Below are 14,324 nucleotides of genomic sequence, written 5' to 3'. Positions count from 1 at the left end.
TGAGTAATCATTAGCACACAGTGAATCTATCACTGACTTTATCAGAGTATTTGTGAAGGCAGATGCTCATGTGACAATAAAAACACAATAAAGTAACTAAAATGGGTAAAATTCCAACTAGCATGTGATTTGATCTTTTTATTTGTAGGATAGAAAAAAAAAAAACGTATGCTGAAACTTTCCGGTAGTAGATGGAAGTGGGATTAGCAAATAGGTCAAAAATTTCTCTGAAAATGTAATTACTCATGCATTAATTTATAACAAATAAATATTTATCATAAATTAATTTTTATAAATTAGTTTGTATCATAAATATAGTAATTCTCTAGGTACTTCATTTTCTGAGTTAAGATATGCTTGCTAATAATATACCTAAATAATTAAGTATAGAAGATAATAACCATTTTACTGTATTACTCAGTCTCTTCCAAATTTCTGCTGTACTTTCATCTAATCATGAAATAGTAAGGCAGAAAGAAACCTAATAGAGGTGAGTGAATCAAATTACATTCTGTAGAGCCCTGACATTCTTTTAAAGTGCTTTTGTTTGTCTATAGGGGGGCTGTGGAAATGAATGGAACTTTCTAGCTTCTCATCTTAACTTCAACCAGATCAACTCTAGGTTACTTTGCTTTATATTTATATATTGAGATTCTGTCGTAGGTATTTTTCAGACACAGTAACCCCCCAAGCCAAAAAAAAAAAATAATAATAATAAAATGTTTAAAAGCCACTGATTAAATCTTATTCCTTAATTTAACCGGATTAAGAATTTATGTGCTAAAAAAAAAGGACTCTTTAAATTGTTTGCCCAAGGTCAATATAGGAAAGAGAGCTAAAACTAGAAAATGGGATTTTTAACTCTCTCACCTTATCAGTTTTATACATGTCTCTTTGCAGTTAAGGCATGGTAGAATGTTTCAGTAAAGCTTAAATGGATCACGTCTGCCTGTACACATGTATTATGTAGTCTCCCCTTCCTTGTTGACCCTGGTCTTGGCCTGTGGCTTGCTTTGGCCAGTGGTTTACTAAGGGTGAAAGTAACAGATATATGATAACCATTTATACATTAGGGCCTTCTTTTGCAGCTAGTAATTTTCACGTACTGCATGTAACATATTTGGTTCATCTCATAGATTAGAGAGCTCTTGGCCAGAATTCCTAGTTGAGGTCCCAAATCATGAGTGAGCCCAGCTAATACCACATTAAGTAGGTAAGCTTTCCCAAATGAGGTCAGACCCCAGAACCATGAGCAAATAGATGGTTGTTTCTTTAAACCACTAAGTTTTGAGGTAGTTTCTTTCTGCAGTAATAGCTGACCAAAGATCAGTATTGACTTATTCTGCCAACCATGACCTTTCTAGGATCTGAGCGCAGTATATTTTTATGGGTTATTTCAAAAACTATAGATCACACTGACTTCTTCTAGTAGCTAATGTTAACATAAAATTATGTATTCTTTCACTAGAGAGAGTCTGTCTTTATTTCCTTTATTTTCTTCAGTACCTGTAATCTGGTAAATTTAGATATATTTGGTTATCTTTAATCATAGAACCCTGGGAACTGCCACAGTTACCAGGATCATCTGTCAAGGCACCAGGTGAGCTCCATCTAAGTAGAGTAGGGGATGAAAAGGATGGGTCCAGATTGTTCAGAACATGTGATACCATGTCAAAAGTACAGATGCAAGCCCATATGTCATATGGCTAAATTTTTTAAGTAGTAAATCAAACTAACAAATTTTTAAATAGACTATATTCTGTTAGTCCACATTGACAAATATAAACCAACCTGTAAGACCACATTGGAATTTAGAATTTTTGGCCACCTTAGAGTTTTGCACAAGAATATGATAGCACAGAATAGTTGGGCTCTGGCCAGGTGCCCACTCCGTTCTCTCCCTTCCTTCACCTTCAACAGCGTGTACCATAAGGGGTCTCGTGTACAAATTTGTGGATGCCTCAGCCCACATAATTAATTTTGGTCTACATCTTCCCCTTGATAGCCGCACCTTAGGCTTCGGTTCCAGGAGTGTTCCGATGAGAGGACTGTCAAAGTGAAAAGTCCTGTGCAAGCCCTGAAAATCTGTTCCAACAGTTTGGATTGTGAATTATGGCATCACATGAACTGGAAACTTGGATGGGGCTGGTTCCCTATAGGCCTGCCCCAATGAGCCCATGTACTCCTTGCATGGGCAGAGAGACAATGACAGAGGAGACACAAAGGCCCTAGAAAGCATGAGGCCCTGGACAGGAAGCTCTCTTTCCTGGGCCTAAGGGTGTGTATTTGGTTGGGGGATCCCCAGCAGCAAACCCTGAAACCGGGTCTTAAGAGCGAGTAGTTTGAGAGGTGATCGCAGGAAACATCAGTAGGAGTGTGAGGGAGTGAGAGACAGCAAGGAAAAGCCAATTCAGGTTTTCAGTGTGTTTTTAGCAGTTGCCACTGTTAATAATTTAGACTCAGTTGCACTGGGATCTCTAGGAGTTCATGTAGAATTCACCTCAGAGTTATTCCTACCAATGGTCGAAGACCCTGGGTTATTTTTCTACCAATTTCATACATTATTTGTTGAGGACTGCAAATGCAGGCAATGAACTATCACTTCTGGCCTGATCCATAAGAGGGCTGAGTACCTTCCTATGCCAGGAGAAAGCCCTCAGAGAGAAAGGCAGTTTTCTATAAAGCCATTTGCCTGCAGGAAGAATTTAAATACTCAGGGGATCTAGCAGGGTATGGATGACATCTGCTCTGGTACAGAATTGGAAAGGACTTTGAGAAAACATGTCCCTAAAAGAGAATGATAGTTAGATGGTATAATGTGGCCAGTAAAATTCCCAAATTTAAAAAAATCAAAATCATTTCTACTTCTGCTGTTTTACATCTAAGGGAATATGGATCCTGGCTGATGAGTGCCTTAATCCAGAAGCATGGATTGTCCTACTTAAGTTTCTGGCATGAATCAATTACATTACTTCAGATGTTTAAGAAAATAAACAAATATTGTTTTATTAATATATCTACAGAAATAAAGCTGTCATTTTTCTGAATTCCACTGTTATGATGGATTCCTTTTGGGACTGGTAAAGGAGAGAGGCTGGCACCGGGCATTCCTTGGGGTCTTTACTCATGAACATTTCATGAGTTGGAAAATGTACACTTAAGAATGTCCTTGGCTTTCACTTTCAGACTCAGTATCATTAGGAAGTGGGTATTTTTAGGGAAAGGGAAATAGTGTATAACATAAAGCTTCCGATAGAAGTTTTATACTGGGACTGTACATTCCAATTATTGTTTACTATTAAATGGCTAGTTATTCTTTATCTTTGATGAGAATAGTAATTACTGTTGAGTTGCTTAAGTTTCCTGTTCTAAGCAGTTTAACTTTATTTAAATTACTTAATCTAAATATTTTCATTTCAGTCTGTTTGTGAAAGAGAACAATGAGGTTTCTTTATTTCTGTTAATAAATGAACAATTTTGATCAAATGATTATCTGACCTGGTTTGTTTTAATGATGTTGCCACAACTCAAATAATTCTCTCAGAATGAAAACAGTCAATGAAAATCTGTACTTGAATAGGATAGAATAAAAATAATAACATTCTGACAGCCTTTATTTTTTCTTTAGACCAGCTGATAATCTTGAACTTTGGTTAGATGTAATAGATTTCAAATGTGATGCACTGTCAGTGTTTTTTAATATACAATATATAATACTAACATTATATATAGTATAAAATATATGACATATAACAATATACAATATGCAACATTCTATATAATGTATGTATATATATATATATATATATATATATATATATATATATACACATATAATATATGACACCTAACAGGTAACACAAATACAAATCCTCAATTTGATTTTAAAATGATTTAAGGCAATTAATATTTTTGCAGATGTGACTGGTTTTCTTGACATACACTTGCGTATTTGAAAACATGTTTGCCATTTTTAACATTTGAGGTGCTAAATGAGAGTGAATTAAAATTATAGCTAATTAATGTTATAATACTTGCCTGGTCCATTGGCTGATAGGCTTGTTTTCTTGGTTTCAGAGAACTTCCTCATATAGAATTAGGCTTTGAACATTTTCTTGCCATTTGTTTTTTATCTATTATTTAAGTACTTTGCCATTATCAATGAAATTTGCTTGAGACTTGAGACTCTTATACTACATCCAATTTTAGCGTTGAGAGATTTTTATGACGGTTTTCTCATTTCATGGACAATAAGAAAATGGTGACCTTCAGAGAAAAAAATTAGTGTTGCTTAGAAGGAAAAGGCCAACATAGTCTGCCTACTGTAAGAATTGATATTCGCTGTTGACTTAAGGTAAATGGTATAACAAGGTGATACGAGAAGTATTTTTTTTAAAGATTTTATTTATTCATTTGACAGAGAGAGAGATCACAAGTAGGCAGAGAAACAGGGGGAAGTAGGCTCCCCGCTGAGCAGAGAGCCCAACGCGGGGCTCGACCCCAGGACCCCGAGATCATGACCCGAGCCGAAGGCAGTGGCTTAACCCACTGAGCCACCCAGGTGCCCCAATATGAGAAGTATTAATTGGACATACCTCTAACTGCTTCCCTTGGTTATTAACTATGGAAAAATTATTTCCATCTGTTGCTCAAGCTGCAAATTATTTTGATTACCAGAGGACAGAGTACCCCTAAGTCGTAGAAATGGAGCAAACAATAATGCTTACCAAATATTCCATATATCTGTCTCATTCTCAGCCCCCATTCAGTTAGATAGAGCCATGTGGTTGGTTCTGGCCAATTAAATGTACACTTGGCACTTGGACATTACAGGTGTTAGGAGCACCTACCTCTTGCGTAGTCAAAAATCCCTATTTACCTCTTGACTTCCCCAGAACTTAACTACTAATAGCCTACTGTTGACCAGAAGCCTTATCAATAACATTAACAGTTGACTAACACATAGCTTGTATGCTGTATTCTTACAATGTTTCATATACTGTTTTGTATACTGTATTGTATACTGTTTTGTACACTGTATTCTTACAATAAAGTAAGCTAGAGGAAAGAAAATATTGAGAAAATCCTAAGGAAGAGATAATGCATTTCTAGTACTATACTATGTTTATTGAAAAAAAGTCCATGTATAAGTGGACCTGTGTTTCAAATCTGTATTGTTCAAGAGTCATCTGTAATGTGTATTACTTTTATGTTGAGCACTGAAAAGCCCTTGAGCAAGCTTCTAGCCACTTTTCTTCCCTTGACCTGTCAAGAAAGGAAGAGAGGTGTCCCTAATGTAAGGACACACCTGTAAGATAGTGGCATCATTCACAACATGGGTCCCTGAGTGACTTTATGGAGTAGACCTTCCTACAACATATGCACAAGATGTATTATGTCATTGATAAATAAACTTGATGGTTATGCCCTGGTGATTTAGGGGTAATGTGTTACTTCAGGATAAACTAATCTCTTCTAGATTATAAAATATAATTAAATACAATAGTATTAAACATTGCTTTACTCCAAAATGAATTTTAGGATTTATGCCACCAAAAATGACTAAGCTATTTAAAATTTTCTTTTTAATAGTTGCAGATGGATCTGTTCTAGTTCCTTTACGATTTGTTCCTCTCAGTCCTGGACGCTACCCTTGTAAAATTTTGCTGATATCACGGTATGATGTGCGTGTCTATTGCATTGAAGGTGTGGTAAATGAAGAACGTCCAGAGGCCAAGTTTGAATTTGAAACACCAGCATTTGAAGCCCTTACCCAGCATATTCCAGTCGTAAGTGGTACTTATACTTAATTAGTTTTTTGGTCCTTTTCTCCATTCCCATTACTACTGTCTCAATTAAAGTCCTCCAAACCTCTCATCTTGAACTATTAGAATTTATAATTCTAGAAATTATCTGCTGCCATTTGTTTCTCCACATTGAGGACAGAGCTTATTCTTCAGTATAAATGTTACCATGTTATGTGCCTCACTAATCACTTCTGTTGGATCCTCTTTCCTTCAAAAAGTAACTCCAACTTCTTTAAGTTATCATAGCATTCCCACTCAAAAGGGAATTCCTTTCCCTTTTGATCTCTCCCTTATGATCTTTCCAATCTCTGCTTCAAATTCAGTTGTGATCTTCACAATTAAGGTGGGTTCATGGGCACGAAGAACAATGACTGGCTGTAGCTTGGCTCTCAAAGTGACACTACAGCATAGAAAAAGGTAATATATTTGTAAGGAATGTTGAATATTCTAGACTAGAATTTGTTTTTTTTTCTTTAATTATTAAAGATGTAAGAAAAGTCTGCTCAAAGCACAAAAATTTGTTCTGATGAGATGTATAAGCTTTGCTATCTGAGCAATTTACCAGATAGATTGCCCATAATTAGGAGTAGAATGTGTAATTCTAAGACCATTTTATAATTTTCACAGTAATTAATAAGTCAAACAAATATTTCTTTAAATATTAAATTACCCATGGGTCAACCTGTTAGGCAGTGCTCCAGTATGACAATGAAAGCATACATAGTCACCCTTATGCTAAATATTCACATTGTTGATGGTTGTTCTTAACAACTATGACTTTCAAAGCCTGAAATGTAATTTAAAATACAATATATAATTTTATTAAAAGTACCAAGAATTAATACGTAATTCAGATTTATCAACATCACCCTTCTGATATTTTTCTACATTTTTTTTCATGCTTTAGAGTAATAAGACAAAGAATGAATGGAAATGTCAAGTTACTATAGAAGGAGATTGGTTTTTTGGACCTTCTATTTTATATGTTGGACCAGGAGAAACTGTGCAGTATCCCCTTACATTCAAACCTATTTTGGAATGTGAGATTATGGTATGAACTCATTGATTTTTTTCCTAGTATTAATTTGTCAGTGAACTGTTATATGATATTAACCTTTGTAATTTATTATAAACCTTTTTGGAAAAAAAGTTATATACTATATGCTTTTGATTATTAGTATTCACTCTGCTTGAAACTTTAATAAATCTTTTAATTTGAGGGATAAATTTTCTAAAATTCACAGTGCCATTGGCTGCCACTACTTATATCTGGACTATTTTTACATAACATGCTTAACAAAGTAAAATCATTGTTCCTTTATTTTTATTCATTAAGGTAGTTGATACTTCAGAGAATATTTTCTTAAGACATATTTCTTTGACAAGGACATAAAAAGGCATATACTTGCTATGTATGAGAATGCCAATATAAACTCTGTCATTTAGAGAAAGTAAAGAGAAATACAGAGCTTTTCACAGGAAATTAATCTTTATCCATTCAGTAGAAGTATTTATACATAAACCAGAAAAGTCAGTGACTGACACCTCCTTGAAAGCTCATTTCATTAATCAGATTCAAAGTTAATAGGATAGCAGAGATTGTTTGAGATCCAACTGTGACTCCTATAGAGCTGAAATTTGGCTGATTTGTCACAGGGCAGACTTACTCTACAAAATGAAGTAGATGGTATGGAGTATGTCTTTGACATAAAAGGGATTGGGAAAAAACCCCTGGCCTTGGAACACATCACTATATACTGTCAAGTAGGGAAGACGACAAATAAACCCATAATGGTGCCCAATTATACGAAGACCATTCAAACATTTAAGGTAAGATATTTTTTTTTAAGGATGAAAGTGTTTTAAGAAGGAGTATATTGAATTATATGAAATTTTAAAAACATTTAATTTTACTTAACTAGGTGAAGTACCACATAAGGAAATGTTTAGAACTCTACTTTTTGTTAGGCCAACAGCTATCAAATTTCATCAATTATAAAGTTGAAATAGCACCAAACAAGTTTTCTAAGTATTAGTATATGATCATAAAGCACATTAAAAGCTGCTTATTTGAATTATGTATTTTTACCCAAATAAGTTAATATGATAATAAAAGATATTTTCAAAAGTATTTTCAAGAGCTCTTAAAAATTTTTTTTAAAGATTTATTTATTTGACAGAGATCACAAGTAGGCGGAGAGGCAGACAGAGAGAGAGGGAGAAGCAGGCTCCCTGCTCCCTGCTGAGCAGAGAGCCCCATGTGGGACTTGATCCCAGGACCTTGAGATCATGACCTGAGCCAAAGGCAGAGGCTTTAACCCACTGAGCCACCCAGGTGCCCCAAGCTCTTAAAATTTTAATGTGAAATCTGTAGACATAAAATTTCTAAATTGTATCCTATCATTTATCAGTGTAAATAATAGTGGGAATGTGAAGAGGTGCATAATTATTTACATCTTTGTTTCTTATGAAATTTTTTTTTAAAGATTTTATTTATTTGACAGACAGAGATCACAAGTAGGCAGAGAGAGAGGAGGAAGCAGGCTCCCCGCTGAGCAGAGAGTCCGATGCAGGGCTCGATCCCAGGACCCTGGGATCATGACCTGAGCCGAAGGCAGAGGCTTTAACCCACTGAGCCACCCAGGCACCCCTGTTTCTTATGAAGTTTTACACCTGGCTTTCCTCACTTGATTTAAGCCAATTCTAAAATACATTTTTTCACTCCCCACTCCCACATTTATCTACAAATTGTTGTGTACCTAATAGAATCCTTGAAAGAAGCTTCACATATCTATTCATCATAGGTGCCTGAGTTTCAGAGGGTACTGCAGAAGTTTGGAAATTCTCTAGGTTTACCCTCTGGGTTTTGTTTTGTGGTTTGTTTTGTTTTTGTTTTATAATCCTGAAAAAAAAATATGTGCTTTGGTTTTCTTCTCTCCTTACTGGATGGGAAATGTAGTGAATATTAAGAACAAAAATCTCATTTTGTCATTGCCCTGTTGAAACTTGGCAGTTTCATTTCTTACCTTCAGCATCAAATCCATATTCCCTGAATTGACTTTTGCTGTCCTTTAAAAGCTCATCTGCTCAGTTTCATCTGTTCCTACTCTTGGCTCCAGGAGCACTCAGCCCTTAGTAAATGGTATTTCCTTTTGCTCCTATCTGGAAATCTCTACCCCACTCCTTATCTTCCATTTCTCTGTGTTTGTCTTACTCCTTTTAATTCTTTAGGGCATGTCTTAGGTGCCATTTTTCCTAGAATGATAATAAAAAATTTTTTGAATAACTTTTAAAATTCATGGATTATAAAATTAGAGATTAGGTAGCTTTCATGTGCTTCCACCATCAGACATACTATATCATATTACTATTACCTTTTTATTATTTTCTACCAGATTATAAACTGAGAAAAGGGGCATGCCTCTCTTATCCACATTTTTTTTAAAGATTTTATTTATTTATTTATTTATTTATTTGACAGACAGAGATCACAAGTAGGCAGAGAGGCAGGCAGAGAGAGAGGAGGAAGCAGGCTCCCTGCTGAGAAGAGAGCCCGATGCGGGGCTCGATCCCAGGACCCTGGGATCATGACCTGAGTCGAAGGCAGAAGCTTTAACCCACTGAGCCACCCAGGTGCCCCTCTTATCCACATTTTTATACCCAGTGTAGATTATAGTGTCAAATACCTAATAGTTTTTCAAGGGAGATTTTCCATATTTTTATGTTTAAAGAGCTTCAACAATTATAAAAGAACTGAAGAGTATTTAAGATTTAAGAAACATTTGTTCCTAGAAATATTATCCATAGGTACAGTATCTCCTTTCTTAATTAATTTGAAATTTACCATTGTTTTTAATCAATACAGAATAATGAGCAATACGAATTTGCCCTTTCATTTCATTTAATTTAATACAAATTTTAATACATAATACAAGATGATTGTTTGCATTTCAATAGAAATTCTATTGAGGAACAACTGAGGTAGCACCAAGGAGAAGGTCTGGGCTGAGAATCTTTGCTTTATACTTTCAGCTTTCAGCATACTCTTGCTTTAGTACCACTGAAATACTTCTGATTCTCCATCTTCATTCCTCCGTCTGTGAAATGAAGTTTACCTCAGTGCACTCAAGACTGATTCACATTCTTTTCCCTTGCTCTTTTACTCTCAGTGTCTTCATCTTTGTAGGGTTATTTCCCTTAATGTATATTCTCAAATTTTTCCATTACCAGAGAAAACTTGTCTGTATACTACTTCTTCAACTATTATCATCTTTATTGTCCACAATTGCTAAACTTTTTGAAAAAATGATGGTTGCATGATCACTTCTTAATTTACGGTGGGCGATTTAAAGCCTTTCTACTGTGCTGTGAAATTGCTGCCACAACGATTACCTTTGACTTTGGGTCAAGAAAAATCACTTATTTTGCCAATGCATTGCCTCAAAACTCCTGCAGTGTTTGACAGTGTCGATCTGCCTTCTTAAAACTCCTCACCTTTTATTTTATATCATTGTGTATTTCTCATTTCCTTGCCATTTCTTGATTATTACTTATCTGGTTCTTTTATCCCTCTAACCTCCTGATGTCTTTTCAAGTTTCCGTTTTCCAAAATATTGCTATGTCTTTACAACATCTCACCTGGACATTTCTTCACTTCAAACTGTCATCAAGTTACATGTGCCACACCTGCACTGGTACTCGAGAGGTATGTGTTAAGTCAGTCCCTCATTCTCGACTGTTTGCTGTTCACCTGCATTTTGACAATCTGCTAACAACTCAAACTCAATATATTTTTCTCATATGTTTTCTTTCTTCTTTTTTTCATTGCTGTACTCGTCCTTTTTTTCTTTTTTTTTTTAAAGATTTTATTTATTTATTTGACAGAGAGAGATCACAAGTAGACGGAGAGGCAGGCAGAGAGAGAGAGAGAGGGAAGCAGGCTCCCCGCTGAGCAGAGAGCCCGATGCGGGACTCGATCCCAGGACCCTGAGATCATGACCTGAGCCAAAGGCAGCGGCTTAACCCACTGAGCCACCCAGGCGCCCCTCGTCCTTTTTTTTTTTAAAGAAAGAGAGAAAGGGTGTGAGCCGGGGGTGGGGGCTGGGGGAAGAGAGAGAATCTTAAGTAGGCTCCACGCCCAGTGTGGAGCCTAAATGGGGCTCCATCTCATGACGCCAAGGTCATGACCTGAGCCGAAACCAAGAACCCAACACTCACATTGAACCACCCAGGCACTATAGCTACTAGACATTTTTATACCTTTTTAAAAAGGCTTTTAGGTTATAGTTCATCTTACTGCTGTAAGAATAGTTTTCTATAGAAGGTTGGGACTTCCTCAGTATGAAAGAGAAAATAAAAAATCAGAGAACATAATTGAGATACAGGTAAAATGCTGTAGCATTTTACCCAAGTGGTTAAGTAGTAGAAAATAGTTAAGCAATAAGGAAAACAGCAGATAGGGAACTTCCAAAATGGTAGAGCAAGGAGTTGTGTACATCTGTTCCTTCTCAAAAGCAATAAAACACTGGCAAAAATTGTCAAAAACGAAAATTTTCTGACCTTGAAATTAAATAAAAACTTAAAACAATCTGAAGGGTATTTACTCAAGAAAAACTTGGGGGCCCGAAAAAAAAAAAAAACTTGGGGGACCGAAATTAAAGTCCTTCGCTAACCAGTTGTCTGGTTCGAAGACCAGGCATCTGGACAGAGCCACCAGGCTCCCTGAAATATATAGAATTTAAATAGACAGCTCCTGGGTGTCCAGGTGGCTCAGTCAGTTAAGTATCTGCCTTAGACTCAGGTCATGATCCCAGAGTCCTGGGATCAAGTTCAGCATCGGGCTCCCTGATCCACAGGGAGTCTGCTTCTCCCTCTGCCCCTCCTCCCACTTGTTCTCTCAATCTCTCTCGCTCTCAAATAAATAAATATAATCTTTAAAAATAGGTAAATAAATAGTTCCCCAGGGAGGGTATGCACATGAGCAGTAAGCACATGAAAAGATAGTCAACCTATTAGCCATTAGAAAAATGCAAATCAAAATCACAATGAGATACTACTTCAGACTTACTAAGAAGGCTATAATCAAAATGACAGTAAAAACTGTGAGAGAAGATGTAGAGAAATAGGAGCCATTATGCCTTTTTGGTAGAAATGAAAATGGTGCAGTCACTTTGACAAACAGTTTGGGAAGCAGTAACTCTAAAGGTTAAATATTGAGTTATCATTTGCTTCAGCAATTCCACTCCTAGATACATCTATGTCCACGAGAAATGAGCATCTATGTCCACTTCAAAGCTCGTAGATGTTTTCATAGAAGCATTGGTCATAATAGACAAAAGTGGAAGCAACCGGAATTTCCACATTTGTGGATACATGAAATATGGCATATCATACAATTTAGTATCATTTGTCAATGAAATGATATAGTGATATATACCACAATATAGATGAACCTTGAAAACATTATGCTAAGTGAAAAAAGCTAGTCACAAATGACCACATGTTATATGATTTCTATGAATTGTTCAGAAGAGGCAAATCTGTAGACACAAAGTAGATTAGTGTTTGCCTAGGCAGTGGGGGTTAGTGAGATATAGCATTCAGTGATCTGAAAGTTGGATTTAACCAGAGTTATGGTCAAATGCTACTTAAATATTCTTTATTTGCTGTATTAATATTGATATAAAATTCATTGAAATGGTTCATCTTTTGCACATCAAGTTGTTATGCATGGCCTATAAAAGATACTCAAGTTGTCTAAGCATCAGTATTCTTGCTACAAGGAGCAACAGAAAATAAACATCTTTCTTTTTGTAAGAGTCATTTTCTTTGTTCTATTTTTTCAGAGATCTCCTCAGATTTTTCTTTTACTGTAGTGTTTTCTGGTTTGCTTTTCATTTAAAGATGAACAGTTTTAATGGAAGTATTTAAGTTTTCAGTTTTTTCTATGCTTTAGCTTGTTACATGAATTTCATATAAATATTGACATTGTGTAATTCTTTGGAACCTCTTTTCTAGGTAACTTCAGATCTTCCAATAGTGTGGGGAAATCCAAAAATCACCATAGACCCTGATAATGCGGTTCCATATATTCTACATGTGTCCCCTTGGAAACGTGGTATATTCAAAGGTAACAAAACCATTAGTAAAATATTATTAACACCCACACTAGGACAGATACAGGATGAGAAGAAATTTTAAAAATATCGTTTACATTTCCCTTTTCTAATAAATGACCCAGAGGGAAATTTGGTTTTCTACTTCAGTCATTAGCTTTCTGAATAATCGGAGCTTTGGAACATACCTTTTTTATCTTGAGCTATACTCTTTTGGCCATTTATTTGAATGTATGCGGTGGACAAATTTCTAGAAGTAGAAATATTTAGTTAAGGGTATTTACATTTAAAATTGTGATAAATACTTCTAAATACTTATACCAATTTGTGTGCCAGGCAGCGTCTTATGAGAATGTTTGTTTATGAGAATAGGTATTATAAAACAAGCATAGGCACTGAATTAATACATGAAAAAATAGGCTAAAGTCTTTGGTGTGTGAATTTTCCTTCCTTTGTCTTTAATGAAGCATTCATTTATACAAATTGCCCTGATGGTTCCTGAACAGAATTGCTTGCCTGGGAACAGTGCTGAGGGCTATTCTATAAACTTTTGAAGGGAGGGTGCTTGAGAAGGTCGAAGAGTCTTAGGGAAGAACTGAGGAACTGATTCATTGAAGAAGTAAGCTGTCCTCTTTGAGAGAGATTTAAATGCCCCACAATGGTTGGATCCTGCTGAGAAAATCATCATATATAGGTAAATGGATATAATTTAGAAGTATAGTAAGTACACACCTAGTAGCAATCTTGTGCTCCATGGAAGAATTAGTGTCTCAACCCTGTTTGCCTCAACAAAAAATGTTTTAGGAAAGGGTCTATACTTGGCATAGAAGGGTCTATACCTAGCATGCCAATGCTATTAATAAGTAGACGGGAAACTTCAGAATGGCAAACAGAGTGATCCATTCAATACTACTAGAACAAAATGTGCTGTAAAGCAAGAGCCAACTTGCCCAACCCCACTGTCTGCTTCTAGTGAACTTGACCTCACATATCACTAGGGTCATAGTTATCAGTATCTTCCAAAATCCTCCCACCACTTTTCAGATATTTATTTGGCTTTGCAAAGCCAATTAATAATTCTCCATGTGATGGGTTTTTAAGCTATAGTGAACCTATTCCTAGCATTTCAATAAAGTAGCATATTTTGTTATTTTATGTGATTCAGAAGAATTGATTTTAAGAAATCTAAAGTTCACTTCTCATTTTAATAGTCAAATGACAGCCCTACTGGTGGATTTCCCTTAGTTTTGGAATGTTAGCTAGTCTTTTGTAAGGGGCAGTGAATCATTCAGATTTGCCATTATTTTTGATAAACGTATTAAATCTCAGTTTCCTGTTCTACAAAAGGGAGAGAGTTCTGCTATGTATGAGAAAGAACATATGAGGAACCTCAAACTGCACG

At 35.7% G+C, this 14,324-nt stretch overlaps 1 protein-coding gene across 1 annotated transcript in view; it reads left to right on the top strand.

Annotated features, from left to right (window-relative positions):
* The window catches only part of CFAP47 (cilia and flagella associated protein 47), a 544,336-nt gene that overhangs the window by 338,100 nt on the left and 191,912 nt on the right, over window positions 1-14,324 (top strand). Inside the window, exons 48-51 of the mRNA XM_047716464.1 lie at window positions 5,593-5,789; window positions 6,715-6,858; window positions 7,464-7,637; window positions 12,825-12,936. Of these exons, the coding sequence (XP_047572420.1) occupies window positions 5,593-5,789; window positions 6,715-6,858; window positions 7,464-7,637; window positions 12,825-12,936 (627 nt within the window). The remainder of the gene's footprint in view (window positions 1-5,592; window positions 5,790-6,714; window positions 6,859-7,463; window positions 7,638-12,824; window positions 12,937-14,324) is intronic.

The sequence above is a fragment of the Lutra lutra genome, chromosome X, assembly GCF_902655055.1.
Source record: "Lutra lutra chromosome X, mLutLut1.2, whole genome shotgun sequence".
Classification (NCBI taxonomy): Eukaryota; Metazoa; Chordata; class Mammalia; order Carnivora; family Mustelidae; genus Lutra; species Lutra lutra.
This window is presented reverse-complemented; position numbering and strand designations above follow the sequence as displayed.